Source organism: Notamacropus eugenii, chromosome 5, assembly GCF_028372415.1.
Source record: "Notamacropus eugenii isolate mMacEug1 chromosome 5, mMacEug1.pri_v2, whole genome shotgun sequence".
Taxonomy (NCBI): Eukaryota; Metazoa; Chordata; class Mammalia; order Diprotodontia; family Macropodidae; genus Notamacropus; species Notamacropus eugenii.
In genome coordinates, this window is record NC_092876.1 from 153,986,905 (window position 1) to 154,012,344 (window position 25,440).

Here is a 25,440-nt window from a genome sequence, read left to right on the forward strand (position 1 = left end):
GAATTTACAGGAGATAATGCCTAAAATCTACAAAATTCAAGAGGGACAACGTTTCCCTCCCTTTGGAGGTATTCAATTAAAGAACAGACAATCACTTGTCAGATGTGTTATAATGAGAATTCCTTTTGTGTATTATGTGAACTACAGGGCAACTGAGTAAAGTCCTTTCCAATTCTCAGTTCCATTATTCTGTGATTCAAATGTCCTTTGTCCTGTGGAAAAATGGAAATTAACAAAGCTAACCTAAAATGGAACCACACAAAACAACTGTTTTGCTCTACCACATATGCTCTTTTCCAAAACTAACTGGTTGGTCCTTAGCACTGAAGAACTGAATTCTATGAGGCAGGTGGCCTAATAATATAATCTATGGTAGGTAAAAAAATAAATATATTCTTCCATTTTTTCAACAAGCACTTATTGAGCACCTGTGATGTGTAACACATTGTGCTAAATGCTGGGAACACAAAGACAAAAATAAAGTCCCTGTCCTTGCTTCTCCTCCCAAAAAATAATACACATATTATGAATGTACACTCACAAATACAAACATACATACACTTCTAAAATTTTAACAGAATTTTTCTTATGTAATTTTTCTTTGTAAATAAAAATGTTTGTTTTTTTAATGAATTTAGTTCATAATTTTTTTTTAATATTTCAGGATCCTAGTTCTTGCCCTAAACACACATGCCCGAGGGAAAAAAACAGCAATAAGGTTTCAAGGTTAATTATATTTTTTAATTGTAATTTTCTTACAACATGAAAAGAACTACCATAGAACGAGGCACATAAGGTTTCTACATTGACAACTCCACAAGCAGACTATCAAAGCACAGGACTCACAGTTTCACTGCATTTGCTTATTCTTTAATTAACAAAAATTTACTGACTACGATGTGCAAGGCACTGTAGGAAACACAAAGATGACAACCGGATAGCTGTAGATGTCTTCACACTAAGTGGCATCATATGCAAACATTTATTACAATTATTAACACAGTACAAAGAACACATAAAAACAAATAACTACAACAGATACGCGTTATAAAGAGGGACATTGTTACTTAAGTTTCACCAAATATAATTTAGCTTATAAAGTGGTATTATTCTACCACATCAGCATTATTCACTTTTTTACAACACATACAACAGTTATGCTCCTGAAATAGAATCACTTTACATATGCTACAGACCACTAAAGAAACTCTTTTGTAAATCACATAATTAAGCTACTTTCTAATCTTATCTGTCCTAAATTCAGATATTCACTTTATAGAAGTTTTGAGAAAATGAGATGTTATCTAAAATCTCTTTAAAGACAAGAAAACATCACACCAAATATATATTCAACTGAGTCAAAACATTTAGATTAAGTCTCTCTTTTAAATATTATGCTATTAATCTTTTCCTCCTATTAGGGAAATTTTCCACCTCAGCTAATCAGACAATATCTATTTTACAAGAAAACTGTATGTAAAAAGCACCCAAAATAAGTGGCACCATAGTTATGCAAATTTGGGGGCTCCTGGTTCCCACATCTGTGACTACATTTACACAGTATTCAAAGCTTCTAGTAAAATAACCAGGTTCAGTAATCCAAAAATGCTACATAATAGCAACATGTCTATACACTATCCTTGTACTTTTGAGCATAGTATCATATATCCTGTTCTTCCAACACAAAACATGCACAAACATATGCACACAAACTTTCAAGGAATTATGACTACAGTATATGAACACTATGTACTTTAAGAAAACCAAGTAACTGATACCAAGGCAGATTTGTACATTAATTTGCTGCTAAAAAGCCTTTTACAACATTTTCTTCCAAAAGGCTTTAGTGGCTCAAGACTGACCATTTTGAAGTCTGTTCCATACAAACTTGGATGTATGGATTCTTTTCATGAAAGAAATGTACGAACTGTACCTTTGATTATACCCCTGCAAATAGGGCATTTTCTTAGAGAAGGAGCACATTCTTTGCATACTACCAGATGACCACAAGGAATAAATACAATAGAAACTTCTTTGTCCATACAAACTTTACATGTTCTTTCTTCCTGTAATCTCCTAAGCTGTTCTTCCATAGGAAGACCTAGAAAAAAAAGAAATAATTTTAAACTAATTACAGTTCTCTTCTTCTTCATGTAATTCTAATTTCTGGTATAGGTGAGTCAGGAAGAATAAAAGTAGAGAAAAGTAAATGAACAGCACCTAGAGACCCTTTTAAGTATTATAATAGATGCTTGATTGATTATAACAGCTTTACCTGAAACATCTTCTGCTGGAATATACTTCATGTTCTTTTCCACTGGAAAAAAATATACAAGCATCACCATACGAAACATCTTTTCCTCAAAATGAGAATATTTTGTCAGAGCAATAGAACAACTGGAATAAACTAGATTCTGAATGTTATATTTATTATAATCAGCTAAAACTCAATTTTTTTTAATCATTTAAGCATGTTCTATAAGTAATGAACTATCCTAGGTATAGAGGATACAGGCTTAGGTATGGGCCAAACCCTAGTCTCAAGGAGCTTGCCCTCTAATTAGAAAATAATTAGGCTACAAAGGGAAATGTTATGTATGAATAGGAGAGATTTGCACAAAATGCAATGATAAATTTTAGATGAGGGACAGTAAGAGTTTTAAAAGATGGGAAACAGAATGGATTTTGTTATTCTTCCCCATTATCCAGAAATGGATGAAAGCATGAGCAAGATGACAACATAAGAGAACAGTCAAAATCAACTAGAATGCAAGACGCAAGGTGATGACATAGGGCACCAAATTATGGAGAACCATCATTAAAAATAAGCTGACTTTACACTTCCAAGAGATAGTAAATGAAAACTTTTTGAAATAGAGGAGTGAAAGATTACATGACAAGTAGAATGGGTTAAAGAAGCAATAACATGGACACAAAAAGACCAATTAGGCAGCTATTAAAACAGTTCATTCTACAGGAACAAGGATAGTTGGAAACTGTGCCAAGGTACAATAAAATTTGGCAAGAAGGTGAATGGATGCTACAGCCTCAAGGCTGGTGAGCCTCACTCCCATTCCCCTCCAAAAAAATTCTAGAATATATTTTAAAAGGAACAGTTAACGAATGTCTAGATAGTGATCTCAAAAAGCTAGCACTAGTAAGTAATAAACTAGGGTAAAGGGGAATATGTGTGTGTGTGCGTAAGAGTGTATGTATGAACACACTTTTTATATATCTATATCTAGATGCATATACATGCATATGTGTACATATATACATACACACATATATATATGAGAAATATAGTTTATCTAGATTTTAGCAAAGTCTCTGAAACTATTCTTATGGGAAAATGGAGAAATATGGCTAGATGACAGTACAATCAGATGGATTTGGATGTGGCTAAATGACCAAACTCATAATCATTAATAGTTCAAGACCAACATGGAAAGTATCTTCAGTGGAATGATACAAGAGTAACCCTGTGCTTAGTCATATGCTAATATTTAATATTTTTATCAATGACTTGTGTCTCACCCAGAGGTAGAAGGCATTCAAAATAAGATTCACACAGTCCTGGAAGACTAGAATACTGAGCTGAATCTAATAAAGTAGCATATAATGGGGATAAATTCTAAGTCTTATATCTGGATTTTTTTAGATTAACCCCACAAGAGGGAGAACTTAGCTGGAAAAGATAAGTGTTTTAGTGTATTACAAACTCAATATAAATCGACAGTGTAATATGGTAGCCTTGAAAACTAATAAAATCTTAAATGTATAATGTCTAGAATGAGGGAAAAATAGTCCTGAACTCTGACCTGATTAACCACATTTGGATAATCATGTTTAGTACTGGTGATCACAGCTTAGAAAAGACAATGAAAAGCCAAAGAACATGTGGAGAAAGGACAATCAGAATGATGAATAGTTTTCAGATAAACAAATTAGGGCTATTTAACATGGAAAAAAAGGCCAGGGCAGACGCGGGGGAGAAGAGGACAGGAATGGGGAAACAGCAACATGGTAGCTATCTTCAGAAATTTAAGGACTGTCACATGGAAGATATAGTAAGTTCCCCTAAACCCAATAATCCTTCATTGGGTGTGTAGTAGTAGAATTCTTATTGGACTGGATAAACTCCAAGATTACTTCAAACTAGAGATTCTGTGATTTAGAAATTGAGATTAAACTGAGGTGACTGTGATGATTCCTCTGAGCTTCAGTTTTATAATCTGTAAATGAGGCATTTGGACTTGACGGCCTCTAAAGTCCCTTCCAAATCAAAAGGTATGATCCTACAGAGTCATCAACAGAAATCTAAAACAATTCAACAAATACTAACAGCCTGCTATTGCCTTTAATGTACTATGGACACAAAAATTGGAAGAAAAAAAAGCTAATCCTTGCCTTTAAAGAATGTTTTTACTAAGAGTTGATATGACAGATATACAAATATATTAAAATGTAAAGAGTGTTAGGGGGCAAAGGAAAGACTTAGCCAAAATATTCTAAGAAACTTTGGGGAAAGCAAGAAATTTTACCTGGGGGTAGACTGAACCAGGAAAGGTCTCACAGAAGTGGCATCACTTGAGCCAGGCCCTTGAAGGTAAAGATTAAGGAGGAGGAGGAATTGTAGGCATAAGGGACACTCCACTGAATACAGAGACCCAGGAGAGATTATAGGGCAAGTTCAGGGAATAGCCAGTAATTCAATTTAACTGGAACAAAGTGTCTGAATGGTGATAAATTAGGATGGGAAGATAAGACTGGAGCCAGGTTGATGAAGAGGACCTTACATGTTGGGCAAAGGAGTTTTAATTTTATCCTATAGGCAATAAGGAAACACTAAAAGTTACTGAATAGGGGAGTCACAGGGTCAGAACTGTGCATCAAACAGATGATTTCCACAGTTTTATGAAGGACAAACTAGAGATGTAAGAGATTCTAGTAGCAGCGAAATTAAAACTACCAGAATACTCCAGGTGAGAGCATCAAATAGAAAAATCAGAGAGAAGAGGCAAGGATGAAGATGAAGACTGTGGTCTTGGACAATGTTAAGTTTTCAATACCTAGAGGTCACGCAGTTGGAGATGTCTTGTAGGAAGCTGGAAATGTCTTCTGCACAGCCAGAGGAATGGTGGAGTGGAACAGAGGAACAGTGGGAGTGTAGAAAAAGAACAGGGCCAAAGTGAAAACTGGAAAGAGTAACATTCTGGAGAAAATGAGGAGACAGGTCATTCAAAAAACTATGAGATCAAAATCACAAACCAACAGAAAAAAGGCTACCAAAACTGGGGTGAAGAAATCAACAGGCTACAGAGATCAAGGAAGATGAAAACTAAAAAAATACCACACATTAATTTGATAAGGTGGTCATTACTAACTTCAGAAAAAGTCATTTCAATTGAGAAGGTGGCAGCTAAATTTTAGGAGTCTGAGAAGTGAATAGGTAGTGAGGAAATATCATAAGTGTAGATTAAAATTCAGCAATGAAGGGGAAAAGAAAAGCTTGAAAAAATAAGCAGTATCAATATATAATTTTTAAAATGTAAGTTCAAAGGAAAGAGATTCTATTTTAGGATATGGGAAACGTAACATGTCTTTTGTCTGAGAAGAAAAAGCCAGTAGAGGGAGAGAGAATGAAATGCATAAAACAAGTGAGGGTAACTGATGAAGGTCCTAGAGAATATATCAACAATAGCTAGCCTTAATAAGGCATCAATTTCTTTTTCTTCATCTTTAAGAAATATTAGTTACATGGGATTGCACTCTGGAAGAAGGTGAGAAAACTTTGATGAGATAAAAGAAAACCCAAAATATGTCAATAAAACTTGTTTTTTAAAAAAGATAAGGAACAAAGTTGCCTTTTCTTCTAATACTAATACTTCTAATACTAGAAAAATTTCTTCTAATACTAATAATTGGGAAGAAATGATGGGCAAAGAGGTTTAAAAGAGGAGGAGGAGAGGAGTGCACTTTGGATAGATTCAATCTTTTCAATAAAGAGGGTGAGGACATTTCTTAAGACTAAGGTGGAACTGGAGACTTGAGAAGATTTGGAAAGTGCACTAGTTAAGGTGATAAATAAAAGACTGTTACCTAGCACTGACATGAATGATGATAAAGAATATAATCTGTGGTGAGACCCAATCAGTAGAATTTCATGATTTCTTCAAATAGTGTCCATCTATTTGGGAATAAGAACAAGGGAAAATGGATGCTGAGAAGGGATGAAGATTAGTAAACAGACAGGAGAGTCAAGGAAGAGTTTACTGAAATGTAATCAATGACAGGTAAAAAGGCCCCTCAAGCGAATTAATGGATTGCAAGAATAGCAAAAAATCAAGACAACAAAGGTCATAATGAAAGGAAACAATAAATATAGAATAAGTAAGGAAACAGACATAGAAATTAAGAGATTGTTGTCAGAGAGTAAAAATTCTGAGTTTAAGATCTTAGACATGGGGTGGTTTCAAGGTTATGGTGAGGTCTAAGCTATTAGGTAGAAGGATTTAGAATCTGAGAAACTGAAGGACTTATATAGGTATTAGGTAAATCATTAGAGGGGACAGTGAGGACTATAAGGATAGTGACTGGGAAAGAGGGGGATAGGAAGGGAAATAAGACTGCCAGCCAAGTAACAAAGGCATAGAGAAAGGTGGAAAATTATTCTGGAAATCAAGACTCAGAAGAGCATTAGCTCACTAGATAGCAAACTTTCAAAGGAGAAAACGGTTGTGTGATGGTGACAGAACAACAATCTATAAGTGGAAGTGTGGAACAAGGAATACACTAATTCTACGTTTAGGCACGCTGAGATGGAGCAACAGAAAAAGAAGCAACCAGCACAGTAAAGGAAAGATAACTGAGGATGAAGGGTAACTTATTACTAGAATTAGGGGTTTCAAGTGCATAGCAAGAAAGCACTAGCAGAAGAATACAGAGGAGGTAAGAGTACTGCCATGACAACAAAGGTGTCCATTGTTTGGCAAAAGAATGACATCTTTTCTTACACTATTTGTATTAACTGATATCGATCAATGAAGATATCTCAACTGATCCGCTGTGTTCCTAAAACAGTTTTCCTACAAACTTACCAAATAAATTGTTATATAACACAGAATCAATTTCTTTGAGACAGTTTTTAAAAATATTGGCTGCAGCATTTCCTTTGACTAAAATGGTATCAATCAGTTCTCTTGCTTGTAGAGACGTCTGTGTTTTTTGTTTAATAACATCATGTTCCTGCTCATTAATCACACCCGATGTTAAGAGACTATCCAGGATAGGAAGTACACAGGTCAAATGCTGAAACAGAGCCATTCTATTCTTCCGAATTAATGTCAGGTCATCTTTATTGAAAAGAGAAAAAAATCACATCAGACTTAAAACCACACAAATGATCTGATTCCAAAGTGTAGAACTCCCAGTGCAGGGATTCCTGCCACCAAAACAGTTGCAACCTGTGACCTGAAGCACAAAAAAATTAAATGACTTTTTCAGTGTCACAAAACTTATTTTGGGGGCATATTTGAACCTTGGGCTCTGCTTTACTCTACTGCCTTTATTTCCCTATATTTACCTTTTTTAGGGATGAGGAAGAACCTGTGCTCTCTCAAATACAGTGTAGCACTCATCTGTAATTTAAGTATAACTATAATAGACCAGAATAGATCAGAAAAAAAAAAGAAAAAAAAAGACATACTATGATTTTATTTTAATTTCTCTACCATTTTTACCACTTTTACAAATTAAGGTTAAATAGAATATGGGACTTTTTAAAAAAATCTTACATATCAATATTCTGATTTTACATTCTGATGATGTTACTACAATATTACGTGTTATATGTCATTTACTATTTCTGTATTTCCCTCCAATTGCTAAAAAAAATTTTTTTATGTTACTTCTCAATCAAACTTGACAGGAAAAGGAAACCTTTTTCACATTCCTCAAAACCACTATAAAAACATTCCTCTGGAATATCACTGCTTTGTGTGGTATGGGTGTGAAATTACAGCAATCTATCATTTATATTTAACTGAAATTTCTACTCTTACCTTCCCAGTGTTTCCCTTACACTCAAGTTTCCAAACTGCATCCATTCCCTTAAGCATACTCTTCCCAATCAGCACAATTCATTAATCTCATTTTTATAATGATTTTTTCCTCATATTTGGAAAAAGTTTAAGCAGTGAAAATCATGAGAAAATCAAGATCCTAAGAAAAAGCACCTTCATAGTACAGAAATCATCATGTGAAAAATGGTGCTCAGAGTCATTAAAATTTTAAGAAATCATAAAATGTCAAGAGTTGGAAGGAACTTCAGAACTTATCTTATCTAACCTATATTTGAACAAGAATTCTCTCTACAACAAGCTCAAATAGCCATTCCATTTTTGCTTGAAGATCTTTATGAAGAAGAAAACATTACCCTTTCCAAGGCAACCCATATCACTTAAGAACTGTTTTGTTAGTCAATAAACATTTATTAAGCACCAACTATGTTTCAGGCATTCTGTGAAGTGTTGAAAATGCAAAGAAAAGCTGACAGTCCCCGCTCCCAAGGAATTCACAGTCTAAACCTATAATAAAGTGTTTTCCAATAATATCTAATAAATTTATCTCTCTGTGACTTTTCTTCATTATTCCTAGTTGTTTTCTGGGGATAAGTAAAACAAGTGTCATCTCTTTGCCACAGGACAGCCTTTAAAATACTTGGAAGACCACTATCATATCCTCAGGGCACTCTCCAGATTACCAATGTCATTCCTGAAAAGTAGCTACCAGAACTGGACACAATATCACAAATGTAGTCTGATCAAAGTCAAAATACAATGTGACAATCACCTCTCTAGTCTTGGAACATGATGTCTCTTAATGAGGTCTAACAAAGCATTACACAGGGCAGCAGTATAAGTTGAGATATGAACTAAGATCATATATGACTCACTCTAGGAGGAAACAATTCTGGGAAGGTTAAAATAATTTTGATTTTTCTTTAAAGGAAACATTATATATCCATATCACTTTAAGGTGTGATTTTTGTTTTTTGGTTCTCTCAAATTAAGGCAGAAGTTAATTCTTTTTTCAGTTAATACTTCCTAGGGTAAAAGTGCTAAATACCATTAGCAACTCTATGAAATAATATACCTAATCCTTTAAATTACTATGCTAGCATGAGATGATCAAGTGAGAAGATATAAATATAACTTGAAAAGCAAAATGTAGTAAATATATGTATCTTATTCAAGGTGTTGCTTTAAAAAGCCCCCTGCCCCTCCACTAGGAACCCCTTACTAACCTTATCCTATATTCTAATCACTATAAATTCTCTGTATAACGTTTCTTGTATCATTTTGTTTAACACTCTTTTGTAGTGTTCTTGTTTGTTTGTATCACATTTTTTTTCTTCCCAACTATGCTATACACTCTTAAAGATAGGTACTTTGTCTTTAATGGTCTCTTATTTCTTTAGGAACAGTGTGCAACAGCTGAAAGAGTGATTAGATCTGAATTTCAGAAGACTCATTCAAATATGATCTCTGCTACTTATGAATAGTGAGTAAGTCAATTAAACCTCTCTAAATCTCGGATTCCTTATCTGTAAAATAAGGGCAGCTGAAACACAATATCTCCAGTTTATGGTCTCCACCCCATTAAGAAATATTTACCGATTATTAATACTTCTTTATCTAAATTCAAATCTAGCCTCAGACTCTTACTAGTTACGTGACCCAGAGCAAGTCATTTAACCTGTTTGCCTCAGTTCCGTCTATAAAATGTGAATAACAACTGCCACCTCCCAGGGTTATCATTAGGTTCAAATGAGATAATTGTAAAAGAGTTCAGCACAGTGCCTGGAACATAGTAAGTCTTTTTCATTCGTGTGTGTGTAAACATATATATATGTGTACATATATACATACACAGTATACATATACATGTATACATACACACGTTTGATAGCTATTATCATCACCATTATTATTCCTTTAGCTCTGATTAAGCCTCCTTTGCCTTAGTAAGAACCAGACCTCCACATCAATGCCATTTCCTGTAGTCTGAACACCATGTCATGTCCTCCTCCTCCTCCCACTTTTCAGCACCCCTTTAATATGATACGTTCACCCATTAGAATACAAATTCCACGGGTGCAAAGACTACATGCTTTTGGGGGTATCTTTGGACCTTAGCACAAAGTAAATGCTTAATGTATGTAGGTACCACCTATCCATCTCCAAGGTCCCTTCTAGCTGTAAATCCTATAATTCCTGGCAATACCATACAGTACTCTACTCCAGAGGTGACCTCTCAAGTGCTGCAAGAACCAGGTTAAACTGTAATTGGGAAATGTTTAACAAAATAAATAAAAATACAATAAAGCATAATGTTAATTTGTAGCAAAGTACAATGTTACAAACATTGTAAAATGTATCCATTTCTATTGAGTCCTACACCACCTGCTGTACACAAATGCTTATAAAATAAAAATAAATCCAAGGGCCAAAGCCAATTACAATTTCTCTAACACAACTGTGACAGAATGTAATGAACAACACTACCATAGGAACAGAATTATGCTGAATAAAATCAATGACAATATTATTGGAGATAAAATTAGTAACAACCTCATTTCATTATTTAAAATATAATTTTTCAAAAAAGAGCATTTACAAGTATAAGTAGGGAAGGAAATGTTACAAAGCTCAAAAAAAACTACTATTGCAAACATTAGGAAATTAAATTCTACATTAATGTTATGAACTACAGCTTGACTGTATGTGACTAAAAATCCAATACACACCTGATGCCATTTCTTCAGTTTGTCTCTCTTTTTCCTCCTTCCTTTTCTCATCTTCTGCGTTGAGGAGATCTGATACAACCTCATTGACTGTTTTATAATTTTCTCCAGTTGTTAAGATTTTACTCTGAACAATCTGTTTTACTAGATTTCTATTGAAGCCCATTTCCAAAGCAGATTTAATCACTGGAGTGTTCATCATGACTGCATCTTCTGAATTTTCTCCAGGTCCAAAATGAATAACTGTTTGAAAATAACATATATAGGAATAAATTTTAAGTTACAGATTTATAGATTAATTTTTACACTCATAGATATAGAGTCATACAAACCACAACAGGCAAAATGTTTACCACTTTGGAAAGAACACATGACTTGAAGTTAGATGACCTGAATCTGAGTCTCAGCTCTGCTACTCTCCGGCTATGTGCCCTCGGATAAGTCACAATCACTTTGATTTTAAGAGTTTCATCTCCAAAACAGGGATATTATCTGCCTTGCTTATCTCACATAACTATCTTGAGGATGAGAAGAAATCATCTATATGAAGGCAATTATTGAACTATAAAAACTCTTTCACAACATATTTCTAATCTTACTCATTCAATGTATATCTAATATCTATCATGTGCAAGCCCTATACTAGGAGCTTATTAAAAGCCTGGTAAAATATCTCTCAGTGACCTTACAAACTAGAAGAAATAAGGCATTTAAGTAAAACTATAATCCAGACAGAATTTGTTAAATGTTCTAAGAGGCATCTGAATAAAGATCAGTGGAAGGTCAGAGAAATAAGACAATGTGCTTCTAGGTGAAGCAAAGGGAGGAAGGAGGCAAAGCATCTATATGGATGGATGTGTCTGGGGAATAGCTCATCCAGTGTGATTCCAATCCAAGTACCAGTACTTAGAGATGGCTATTATATATAGCCCAAATGAGAAAGGTGGAAGAGGGAATGGAAAGGAAGGGGCAAGACTCGATGTGGAAGAAGCTAAGTAAGTTTCTATTCCAAAAGACAAATAGAGCAATCAAAAGGAAAAAGGTTTTGGAGGGAAGATGAGCTTGATTTCTGGATATGCTGAATCTGACCTACCTAGACTTCCAACTGGAAATGACCAGCAGTTAGATATGGAGGTCTGAAGAAAGGATGGGCTAGAGACAAACATTTGTGAAACAACTGTATAAGCAAAAAGGCAATATGGTATAATAAAGGCAACAGACCTTGAAAAGACTGATCAGAATCAAGCTGGCATATTTATTATATAAACATGGGTAAGTCAATTATCTCCCCTAGGTCATAGTTTTCTCATCTACAAAATGGGGGATAGTACTACTGTACATTACCTCCCTGGAAGAGAACTTTGAGTACATCTAATCCAAACTAGTCTTTTTTAGGTCAGGAAACTGAGGCTAAGAGAAAGTGATTTGCCCAAGGCAATACACACAGTAATAGAGTTGGGAATGTAAACCAACACTGTTGTACGGAAGTACATTGTAAAACTCAAAGTAGTACATAAATTTTGTCTTCAGGTGGTAACTAAATCATAACAGAAAATATTAACAAAAGAGAGAAAACAGAGAAGGAAAGAGATAGAAGGAAGGAGAAAGGGAGAAGTGGAAGGGATGGAGGGGAGAGGAAGAAGATGGAGAGGGGGAGAAAAAATGAACACTGAAGAATACCAATATTTATGGAATAAGGAGACAATTCAACAACAGAGATTATGGACAGAATAATGAGATAGGAGAGCCAAACCAGAAATAAGATATAGACTACTTTCAATAAATTTGGTGCTGAAGCACCACACGGGATATCCTGCTGAGAAGGTCACCTGAACAATGGATAAGCCTCCGAACTCCCACATATCTAATCCAAAAAAACTCTAAAGAATGTACCACCTCAAATACTAGCCAAGAAATCCAATGAGAAACTACATTAAGTGACTTCTTCCACTCCAGAAATGTATAAAAAATCAGTTATGGCACTCCATCAAAACTAGCACCAGTGCATGACTGACTTCTACTTGGAGCAGAGAAACGTGACGAACAGGTCAACAGGGAGGTACCATTTCCCAGTACAAGCCAGAAGGGAAGTCCACCCTCCAGAGGCAATAAAAATGGACAATAAAAACACTCCCCTAAGGAAACTCCAAGATGCCAGAAGGTAAAGTAAAGATAGAAAGAACCTACCAATCACTCCCTAAAAGGAACCATTCCAAAGAAAAAGTATCACAACTGTCATATTCAAAAACCAGAGCTCCCAGGACAAAGAATGCAACAAAGATCCGGAAAGGTGTTCCAAATCCCGAGGAATTACAGTCAGGATTGGATTACATAAGACCTGACAGCTTCTCCTAAAAACCAGAAACTACCTTGGAATACAATATTCCAAAAAAAATCAAAAGGTACAGGCTTGCCACTGAGAACTTTTTGCACTATAGGGCTGAGCAGAATCCTAGAGAGGTTAAAAAAAAAAAAAAAAAAGCTCATGACTCAAGACTTTCAAGCATTTCTGATAAAAAGATCAAACCTGAATCTGAGATAAGAAGGATACTACCAGGAAGGGAATAATCACAACAGAAGCAAACTTTTTGATCCCCCAAAGGGCAATTAAAAGCAAGAACACACAAAAATAATTATTATCTAAAAGGAGGGGAGGTATTGATTTAGCCTACCTCTTAGGCAGTTGTGTATATAAGCATAATGGAATAGTATGTCATGAGAAATGACAAAAAGACATAACTTCAGAGAATCCCAAGTAATATGGACACAAAGTAAAATAAACAGAATCAAAGTACAATTCATACAAGGGCAACAACAGTGTTCACAAAAACAACTTTAAATGGTTTAAGGATCAAAATGACGTTTCCTAGATGGCAGGATGAGGAAGAGACCCCTCTAAAGCCTTCCGAAATTCCCTTGGGAAAACCTCCCCAGAATTATCTGGGAACAGGGAAGCAGCTTCCCAGTCCAGCAGGAAAGGACTATCTCACCAGACTGGAAGGGGAGCAAGGTCCAAGAGCAACACCAGCAGCCAGCCTCACAGCAGGGGGCCTACACTGCTGAGGCAGTCCACTGGGCAAGGCCTCCCCACCTATAAAACTAGCAGCCTCCTAGGCAAGTAAGCAATGGGTGCAGTGCAGTAAGGCCCCAGCACACAAGTCACCAGTTAACTCCACTGCTAACCAATAATGAACCGGAAGAACAGAGAGGCTCTATTTCCATGGCAACCCATCAGTAGAGTCGCACCCCAGAGCAGGTCAGCAGCTAAACCCTATACCCAGAGGTTGTGGTTGTTGTTGTTGGGAGGTCAACAGGGAAGCATTACTAAGCAGTACAAGCCAGAAAGGAATCCTACCCTCCAGAGAAAGCAAGCAGCTAAGCCCTGAAGTCCAGTAAACCCAGAGCACCAGCACAAAAAGCTTGTGACAGTGCAGGACCAGAGCCCATGAAAAAACAAAGTCACTAAAAAAAAGCAGGAGAAAAATAAGCAAAAAAAAACAATCCAAAAAAAAGAGTTTGACTACAGAAATTTACAATGGTGACAGGAAGGTTCAAGGCGTAAACTTTTCTTTAGAACAATAGCGTCAAAATGGCTACATGTGAAGCTTCAAAGAAAAATGTAATTTGGTCTCAGGCCCAAAAAGAATTCCTGGAAGAGCTTAAAAAGGACTTAAAAAAACAAATTAGAGAAATAGAAGAAAAAAATGCGAAAATAAATGAAAGTAATGAAAGAGAATCATGAAAAGAGTCAAGAGCATGGGAAAAGATAACACAAAAATTTACCAAAGAAAATAACTTTAAAAAAAAAAATTGACCAAATGAAAAGGAAGTACAAAAGCTCACTGAGTGAAATAATTCCTTAAAAATTAGAATTAATGACTCCATGAGACATCAAGACATGATAAAACAAAATCAAAAAAACAAAAGAAAATGGGAAATTTCTCACTGGAAAAACAACTGACCTGGAAAATAAATCCAAGAGAGATAATTTCAGAATTATTGGACTATCTGAAAACAATGATTAAAAAAAAATCCTGGACATCTTTCAAGATATTATCAAAGAAAACTGTCCTGAAATATTAGAACCACAAGGCAAAATAGAAATTTAAAGAATTTAAATTTAAAGATCATTGCCTGAAAGAGATCCCAAAATGAAAACACTCAGGAATATCATAGCCAAATTCCAGAACTCACAGATAAGGTAAAAGTACAGCAAGTGGCCACAAAGAAATTCAAATACTGTGGAACTACAGCCAGGATTACACAGCATTTGGCAGTTTCCACATTAAATAACCAGAGAGCTTGGAATATGATATCCCAGAAGGCAAAGGAGTTAGGATTACAACCAAAAATCACCTACCCAAAAGTGAATATAATCTTTCAAGGGGAAAAAAAAGGGACATTTAACAAAATAAATAACTTTCAAGCATTTCTTAATTAAAAGACCAGAGCTGAATAAAATAATTTAACCTCCAAATACAAGACTCAAGGAAAATATAAAAAGGTAAAAAAGGAACAAGAGAAAACTTAAGAAATTCATTAAGGTTAAATTGTTTATATTTCTATATGGCAAGATAATATTTGTAACTCTTAACAACTCTATAAGAGCAATTAGAAGGAGTATATGCAAGCAGAAAGCATGAATATAAGATGACTTTGTTGGGATGATACCCAAGAGAACAAAATGAGAAAGAAAATTGCACTGGAAGGAGGGGTTGAATGGGGTAAATTATCCCACATGAAAGAGCTATTATAATAGAGAGGAAGATGGGGTCGGGGAAAGGTGGCAAGCAAAGCTTAAACCTTACTCTCATCAAAATTAACTCAAAGAGGAAATAACATTCACAATCAGTTGGATATAGAAATCTATCTTACCCTCTAAGGAATTAAAAAGGGATGGGAATAATTGGGGGGGGGGGGGGGAACTGATAAAAGGGAGGGTGGTGATCAGAAGTAAAACATTTGTGAGGAGAGAAAAGATGGTGGGCGAGAGGAGAGGATAAACAAGCAGAAAACAGAATGGAGCAAAATAGTGATCATAACTACAAATGTGAATGGGATGATTTCACCCATAAAACAGAAGCTGATAGCATAATGGATTAAAAACCAGAATCCTATAATATGTTGTTTACAAGAAACACAATTGAAGCAGAAAGATATACATAGGGTAAAGGTAAAGGGCTAGAGCAGAATCTATTATGCTTCAACTGAAGCAAAGAAAGCAGGGGTACATATCATGATCTCAGACAAAGCAAAAGCAAAAACTGATCTAACTAAAAGAGATAAAGGAAGAAACTATCATGCTGAAAGGTACCACAGACAATGAAGTAGTAACAATAAAGAAATATGCACCAAATGGTACAGCATCAAATTTCTGAAAAAGCTGAATAAGCTACAGGAGGATATAGATAATAAAACTATACTAGTGTGGGATCTCAACTTTCCCCTTTCAGAACTAGATAAATCTGATCAAAAAACAAGAAAGAAGTTAAGGAAGTGAATTAAATTCTAGAAAAAGTTAAATATGATAGATTTCAAGTGAAAAATTGAATGGGAATAAAAAGGAATATACCTTTTTCTTCAGAACCTACAAAAACTAACTATGTACTAGGATATAAAAATTTCAAAACCAAAAGCAGAAAAGCCTATAGTAAATGCATCGTTTTCCAGACAGCAATGCAATAAAAATTACATTCAATAATGTACAATGGAAAGAGAGATTAAAAATTAACTGAAAACTAAATAATCTAATCCTAAAAAACAAACGGGTCAAAAAACAAATCATAGAAATAATTGATGGTTTCATTAGAGAAAATGAGGAGACAACATACCACAACTTAGCAGCTGTTACCAAATCGGTACTTAGGGTACCCAATTCTACCCTAATCTTTAATTGCTTACATCAACAAATAGAGAAAAAGCAGATCAATGAACTGTATCATATATTAACTAAATTTATATCCTGGTAATATGTGCCTAATCAGCAGAAGACACAAGACAATAATATGTAAATCTCAGACATGTTCTGGACATCCACAAAACACCAAAAGGTACTGATAATCTTGAGAAGATGTGGACATATTACCTTTAAAGTTTTTTTACCAGCAATTCTGAAATGATTTTAATGCTAATAAGTTCACCCCAGATAAGAATTAGTCTGTTTCCCTCCACCCAAAAAAATCCTATGAAACTGAGACCTCAAACTCCTACCCTTCCCCCAAGCATTCTTCCATATTCCATGGGGTCCATGCTGTCAAATGCTCCGCACTTTAAATTCATGGTTATGTGAGTTAACTGTGCCTTTCTGCCCTCTCCATCTTCCTCCCCATGTTGCCTGCCTTCCTTCACCATTCCATCCCATTCTCATACCTATGTGCTTATTATTATTAACGCATGTTTGCAGTGCCACTTCCCACTGCCATTGTATAATTTCCCAGTGACTACCCAAAGAACTGGGCAATTTATAAACTATCGATTCACTCATGAAGTAAATAACAATGACAATGATGAAGATAACAAAAATAGCCAGCATTTATATTAATACTTACTATATGTCAGGCTTTGTGCTAAGTGCTTTACAAATATAATCTCATTTGATCCTCACAACAACCCTGAAAGGTAGGTCCTATTATTAACCCCATTTGACAAGATGAAATTTTGGCTAACAGAGGTTAAGTGACTTGCCCAAGATCATACATATATCAGAGCCTGATTCTGATCAGATTCTCTCGCTCCAAATCTACTGTTCTGATATAAGACTTTGTCTTAAGGAGAACTCATTTAATAGCCAAGATCATCTTACTAAAAAAGAAGGCAAAGTCATCTGCTAACAGTAAAGGAAGGAGCAAGTCAGTTTAGGAACCTGAGGAAAGTGGAAAAGGTATGGAATGCTTACTGTTCAAAATTTAATTTTTAATATATTATTTAAAAGACATGACCAGAGGCAGATTTCTAAAATAAGTACAAGGAATAATTCCTATCCTTGCCTTCAAAATACAAAATATATGACATCTTATGCGATTCTTTACATAACTTGGTAAAAAGTGAAAATTCACTTTGCAATCACTATCTCCTCTGAAATAACATTCCTTAATGTGTCTATACCATTAATCCGACATTTAGGTAACAATACAAAATAATAGATGACATCTTTGTGTATTTGTGTTTTCTCTCCTCAGCTACAATGTAAGTGGTTTTGGGGCCAGGTCAGTGTCTTATACTTCTCTGGATCCACCCTATCAAAGAACCTGGTGCCACATGTATAACACAATATGTAATCAACCCTCCACGCCTGATTCATCTTTTTTTAAAATTAATTTCACAATTCTGTTATATTCATTATCATTATATTTTTTCTAGGCATTCCTTATAAATTCAAAGTATTATTTCACTTACTTGGTAGATCAGCACTTTCATCCCCTGGAACATCTGAAGTTGACAACAACTACAGAAGAGAAGATACAACAAGAAACAACGTAAATTTCAAATTATTTGCATATAGCAAAAAGGACAAGAATTTAGTACCTAAACAATCACATCAAATTTTGACAAAACCTATAAAACAGTATGTTGTTTGTAAGAGAGAAAGAGAGTATGAGTGTGAGAGTGTGTATGAGAGTGTGTTTGTGTTTGTCTGGGGGGGGGGGGAGGTGTCCCTAAAGTCTGAGGTAATAAAACTCAAATCATACTAAAACTTTTAAGAAATTGCCTATTTCTAAGTCTATGCGTGTGTCTCAGATAACAAATGCTGAATTCTATCATATGATACCATTTACAGCTGCTTTTAAATAACCCAATTATAGGCAGGGCTAGGGGGAAAGACAATACCCTGCAGAGAAAAGAATAGGGGGAGGGGAATTCTCCAGTTTCACAAAAGCATGGAAGTGGCTAAAATTAAAAGTATAAGATTATTTTCCACTAAGCTTTGCAAATCTTATTTAACTGGCTTATATTATATAGCTTTCAGAAAACTCTTACTCTAATGTATCAGGTAACAGAGGGCACCACCCTGGATATGCATACATAGTAGCCAATGGAAAAAAAGGCATAGAGGGTTCAAGTTACAATAGCCTTCTATTTTCTGTCAAAAGTTAGATTTTATGTCATCTAGGGACCAACCAATGTATGGAAAAAAGTAACCACCAGGTGGATGCATATTTTTGACTCAACTAATGAAGACTGTTTACTAAGGTACAATGATCTATCTTCCATCCATGAGGAAAGTATATCCATGTTGATGGAATCATGAATCTAGCGACTACTCTTTAAATCATACTCATACTCATTTGGACCAACACTTCAACTCTTGGCAAAGTTCCACCAAATCAGCATCATCTTAAAATTGATTTTTCTAAAAAAGATGAGGGAAATACTAAAATTCTTTCTCCAATCTCCATAAATTTTTTTAAATGAGCCTATTCTGTCAGTTGTCCCCCTAAAAAGCCATTATTCTTCATAGTAAGATGTATAACGGATGTACCTTCTAAGATTTGTATTTTGGAACTCTAACTTAAAACAATGACAAAATGTAAATATGTGTACTCTCTCTACTAGCACAGATTCTGAACCTTGTACACATTCCCATACTGTGTGGGTCTCTTTTATATCTTTTTTTTTTTCACTCCTTCACACCGGATTCACCTGATGACCTAGAGACCTTTCTTTAATCCTTTAAATATCGAGGATATCAACGTAGCACTCAAGATGTATTTGTTACTAAGGCTACTTCATTTCCCAATTTTACAGGTCCTCTATAATAAACTTTTATGTCATGGTTCATAGCAATTAATCACTGATAATGGGCTGCCAGACTACTTATAGTCACTGTGCATCTTCCCCTTTGCCAACTGGGTCACTTGCACTCTTTTATTCTTATGAGTTTTGTGATACGTCATAGTACTAGGGTTACAGATGCACTTTTGTGGGAATAAAGACTTTGGAATCACTGAAAGTTCTGTGCAATTCAGTCTAATCTCCTGCTCCTACTACTCAACTGTGGGCCCAGCTCAATGACCATCTACAGCATTTCTCTGAATTAACAAATAGTGATTGATTCAATGGGTTGCCTTCTCAATTATCTGTCAACTGGGGAAAAATGCAATTTTCATTCACTTGGTTTTTTCAGTGGAGACAGTTAAAATGACCTCCCAATTTCTTAAGTATTCATGAAGGAAGCTTTGCATGTCCTAAGGGCTCAAAGAACAAATGTAACAATATTGTTGATTTTTCTCTAAAAAGTATTAAATAATATACTTTCATAATTATTAGTTAGGAATTACTGACTATCAGTACAGGCAATTACAATAACTCCTTTTTACCTGTTCAAGGAGATGAGGGTACCTAGCTTGAACTTGATCAACAAACTCTTGTCCTTTCATTCGTATCAAATATTCACACCTAAAGATTAACAGAAAACACTTAAAAATTTTGTTTCATAGTTTCATACATTAAAAAATAAAAAGTCAAGATACAATTCTTCCAAACAATTTATTTCTTAGGTCTAACTTGGATCTTAAAAAGAAAGTATTGTTTCAGATAACCAATGTATACAATAATATGTATTATGAAGTATGTTTCACTTTAAAAGATGAAATCTGAAGTATTTAGTATTTATTTCCAGGCAACAATTCAGGAATGACATCTACAAGCTGGAGAGATTCCAAAGAGCAGTCAAGGACTTCCAGGAGCTAAGATGGTAGAACAAGCAGTAAATCATTATAACTCTTCAAACCACCATAAAATAGTACCCCAAGACAAATCCTCAAACAGTAGAACCAGCAAAAAAACAGAGTGAAACAATTTTTGAACCCAAGAACCTTGAAAGATCAGCAGGAAAGGTCTATCACACTTGGGTAAAAGGGGAACACAGTCCAGGACAGGAAGCATCTCAGCAAACCCCTCTTCACCAAACCAGTGGTAGATCCTGAGGCCCCATGCAGTAAAGTGCAATGTCAACACCAGAACCCCCGACATGCCTCAGTATAACCAGGGGAATTGGCAGACTACAGCTTTGGGAAGCAACACTGCTTCAGCTTAGCCCTGGGAAAACAGGCAACCTCCAGCAGCCAGACCACCATGTACTTCAGTGGATCCCTGAGGAAATACAGAAACACCCCAACCTTAGTACATACCAGACACCACCACTAAGACCCCAACTTAGCACCGGGTAAGGTGCCAGACCCCTAAGGCCTCCAGCGGCATCAGTCACTCCCTACCCTATCCCCTCAGTACAGTACCAAGTAAACAGGCAGGGCCTGTAGTTCCTGGCACAAGAAGCCTGAGACAGTGCCCCTTCCATCCTAGAAGCATTTAAAAGGAAGGAAAAAGGCCAAAAAAAGATGAGCAAAAAACAATAATGATAAAAGAATTCTGACCATAAAGTTATTATGGTGACAGAGAAGATCAAGACACAAATTCAGAAGCGGACAACAAAACACCTATGGGCAAAACCCCAAAGAAAATTGTGAAGTGGTCTCAAGCCCAGAAAGAACTCATGGAAGAATTCAAAATGGGGCTAAAAATCATTTAAAAGAGGTAGAAAAAAATTGGGGAAAGAAATGAGAGTGATACAAGAGATGAAAAAAGTCAACAGCTTAGAAAAAGAAAACAATGACTTTAAAAAACTGCACAAAAGGGAAAGGAGATAACAAAAATCCACTGAAGAAAACAACTCCTTAAAAAATACAATTGGTAGGACATCTAGGTGGCACAGCAAGCCCAAGAGTCAGGAGGGCCTGAGTTCAAATCTGGCCTCAGACACTTACTGTGTCAAGCTGTGTGACTCCCCTCAAAAAAAAAAAAGTATAATTGGCCAAACAGAAAAGAAACTACAAAGGCTGAAGAAAACTCAATAAAAGTTCAAACTGGGCAAATGGAAGCTAATGACCGAGACTCTATATAAGAATCAACCAAATGAATTCAAAAGGTGAAAAGAGAAGAAAATGCAAAATATCTCATAGAAAATATGGACAACATTGACCTGGACAACAGATCTGGGAGAGAAGTCAGAATAATTGGACTATCTGAAAACCAAAATCAAAAGGAGGACAAGGACAGCAGCTTCCAAGAAATTATCAAGGAAAATTGCCCTGTTATCCTAGAACCATAGGGCAAAACAGGCACTAAAAGGATCCACCAATGATCTCTGGAAAGAATCCCAAAATAAACTCTAAGAAACATTATAGCCAAATTTCTGAACAATTAGGTCAAGGAAAAAATACTGCAAATGGCTAGAAAGAAACCGGGGAGCCAAAATCAGTATTACACAGGTTTTAGTGGCTGCAACATGTATTGTTAATGAATTTTTGTATAATGGGAAGATCTTTCCCATCCATTAAGAGGCCCATGTGACCTGCTTGAGTCACATGGAAGCCTGAAGTCATAGGAGTCTGTGGTGGGAGAACTTTGCCCAACAGGTGGAGCAAAGCTGACAGGAAGATGGACACAGTGGTCAGAGCTGAAGGAGAGACAGGAAGCAGGCAGTGAGCTGTGAACATTCTCTACCCTTGCAGGTGGACTCAAACAGTGGACATTTCTTAGTCACAGGACTGGGTTGTTGCTAGCTCTCATTCCCAAATTCCATCCAATCATATTTTCTTACATCTATGATTCTAGCCTCCTCAAAACTATAAAAGACCTGTCCCCCTCATTTGGAGTTTTAGTTTAGCTGAGAAAGCTGAGATCGTATTTACTGGTAAATTCATATTTTATTAATAAATTGATCATGTTCAGGTCTTTGTGCCACAGTCTACCTTAATTTTAACTGTTAGATGGTGAAAAAATGATATAGTATGGGTGGGAGTTTTCATATGATACCATGTAACAGTCACTTTCCATCTAAAACGTTCTTTATGGAAATCTTCATAAAATATGACATTATTTATTATAAGAAACTAAAAATACTAAATATAGTTAAATTTTGAGCTTCATGGTTTGTATTGTGCTGTAATATAGTGGTGCTGTGAGACAGGGTTGTTTGCTTCTTTACTGTTTGGTCCCAAACTGCTATGTTGTCTATCAATTGTTTTTTTTTCTGATATTCTGACTGTAGGTACCCACCTGCTGATTATTTGCTGTAACTTAGGGAGAACTGAATTAGTGGCACTATGGTATGGTGGAAAAATACTGATCCTAGAACTAAGAGAGCTAGTCTCTCCTCTTAGTTTTGCCACTAACTAGTTTTGTGATGTTGGGCAAGTCAACCTCTAGGTCTCACTTCCGTCATCACTAAAATGAGTCTAGATTGAGTTGTTTATAGCAATGGCTTTTTCCGAGACTTTTCTTGTATATCTTTGTGGGTTTTATTTAAAATAGCTCATAAATATCAACTTTTGTTCTTAAATATTTAACTAAATTTGTCATCTTACTGGTACTGAGTATACTAGTGTAGATCACAAACCATGTCTTCTTATAATGTACATTTGTAGTTTGTCTTTGGGTGAATCCTCTCTAGAGCATGATGGTTGTGAACAAAGTGCTTTATAAAGCTCAAAACACTAAGTAAATGAATTAGTATTTTTTACTATGAATAAGTGGTACAGATTGTGTTTAGTTTAGATGTTATCTAGCAGTTTGCCGACTAGAAAGTTCTCAAAACTGGCATTTTTAATGCTCTCCAGTAAAAATACAGTAATTAGCACTGATGATAAAACTAGCTAAAATAGAATGGTTGGATTTTATATGGTTTAGATTGCTGTAGTGTTATGCTCATTGTGAAGGGAAAGAAAAACTACTTCATATAATAAATCACTACCTATTTACATAAGGAGGTAGACTTAATGGGGCTCAGGAGGAGAAAGTGAGGCTGGTGACCTTGTACAGCCCACCCTCATTCAAAACAAAGTCAAGTGCAAGTCGTCATCATTTCTCTGGTGTCATGGTCTTCGAAAACAAAGGACGAATACAACCTGGGAATAGACTGAGCTGCCTAAGTGGGGACCAGTTAGCTGGATAACACAGCCCTTGTGTCTCCCTCTCCCCTTCTTTGTCCTCTTCAAAGGAAGATAAATTTGGATGGCCAGAGACTGCCCAGTTAACTTGAGGTTTACTGGCTAGATGTCTTTTTTTTTCTCTATTTCTATTGCCTTTCCCAAAACCTTAAACCCAGTGCACTCTGAAGCTCATAGACTGGACAACAATAGTTCCAAGTTCCACTTAACGCCTGTTCTCAGGACCCCCCTGGCTTAATTATCAATAGTAATTGTTTCCCTTCCCTTCCAACTTGATTTAGCTATCTTTTCTATTGCTTATTAAAGGGGCCATCCCCCAACTACTTCTTAAAGAGGTCTATTCACCAAATGGGCACTACCTCCCTCTATGTGAGTACCTGAAAAGGCCTTAGACTAAAAAGGCCAAGGTCTCCCATTGCATCCTGAGTCATTTCCAGTTATCCTGATGAATATCTGGTCACTGGATCCAGATAGCTCAGGAAGAGAAAGTGAGGCTGGTGACCTTGTACAGCCCTTCCTCAAAACAAAATCAAGTGCAAGTCATGTCATCATTTCTCTAATGTCATGGTCTTCTTTGAAAACAAAGGACAAACACAAACATTGGGAATGGGATGGATAAGAAGGGAATAACATATATTTGGGAGGCTACAAAAGTCTTCTAAATTCAGTAAGGAACAAGAGGGTAAGAGGAAAGGGGAGGGAGAATATGGGAGGAATCTTTGGTGCAATAGGTTTAAGTAATAGGAGGGCAAGGTAGCAGGTAGCAGGTAGAGGAGTTAGGAAGGATAGGAAATAAGATACACACACAAACATAAAATAAAGATCAGAAGTAGAATTTATTAGAAAAAAAGCAGGAGTAGTAATCATGATCTCAAACTATAAAATAGATTTAATCAAAAGAAAAAAACAGGGAAACTACACTACGTTAGTCATATTAATCAATATTGTTTTAGAGTAGACTATTTAAAACATCTAGATAGTTTAAGGTTGGAATATTGCTATGGTGTAGGAAGTGATGTTCTGGTAGACTCCAAATGAAGAGGACAGCTTTTATAGTTTTGGGGAGCCTAGAACCATAGATGTTAGAAAATACAATGAGACAGAAATTGAGAATGAGAGCTAGCAAAGACCCAGTCCTGTGACTTAAGAAATTTCCACTGTTTGAGCCCACCTGCAAGGTTAGAAATAGCGGACCAGACTTCCTTGGATAACAAAACAGACATCCATCAGAGGTAAACAGGAGAACTGGACTTCTAAACATAACTAAATACAGAACAGGTGAATTTCTGAAGTTCAGAGATACCAAATCATGACTTAGGCAGTTACAAGAAAAAAATCAATTAAATTAACTATAAATAGAATCAATTTTTAAAAACATAATGTGATTATTTCAAACACAGTATGTACATGAAGCTTTAAATGTTATTCAAATTTGAATCATTCAAGTAAGTCTACTTCTCTTAAGAACAAAATTTTGTAAGCAATCAGAGTACTTGCCTTGGGAACCATTTGGCATGTTCCACCCAAGGATCATCTCCCGATTCCCAACACCTCAGTCCACCATCACAGCAAAAGCATTTGACATCATCATTACGACCTAATAAAAAAAAAATTGAACCAAAACTTGAAAGTGCATACTAAGTTATAATTTACAGGTGACAACTGAGTGCCTAAGAATTATGATTA

General features: G+C 35.7%; 1 protein-coding gene across 4 annotated transcripts in view; it reads right to left on the reverse strand.

The window, feature by feature from the left end:
- Positions 1 to 719: 719 nt before the first annotated feature.
- The window catches only part of LOC140505365 (baculoviral IAP repeat-containing protein 2-like), a 33,957-nt gene continuing 9,236 nt past the window's right edge, over positions 720 to 25,440 (reverse strand). For 2 of the 4 annotated variants that reach the window (XM_072611254.1, XM_072611255.1), the window contains exons 3-9: positions 25,252 to 25,351; positions 20,125 to 20,203; positions 18,203 to 18,251; positions 10,811 to 11,050; positions 7,101 to 7,355; positions 2,276 to 2,317; positions 720 to 2,101 (exon numbers count right to left, since the gene is read on the reverse strand). In XM_072611254.1, coding sequence (XP_072467355.1) covers positions 1,908 to 2,101; positions 2,276 to 2,317; positions 7,101 to 7,355; positions 10,811 to 11,050; positions 18,203 to 18,251; positions 20,125 to 20,203; positions 25,252 to 25,351 — 959 coding nt within the window. In that variant the 3' untranslated portion in view covers positions 720 to 1,907. The remainder of the gene's footprint in view (positions 2,102 to 2,275; positions 2,318 to 7,100; positions 7,356 to 10,810; positions 11,051 to 18,202; positions 18,252 to 20,124; positions 20,204 to 25,251; positions 25,352 to 25,440) is intronic. The other 2 variants (XM_072611256.1, XM_072611257.1) reach the window with 2 other exon arrangements.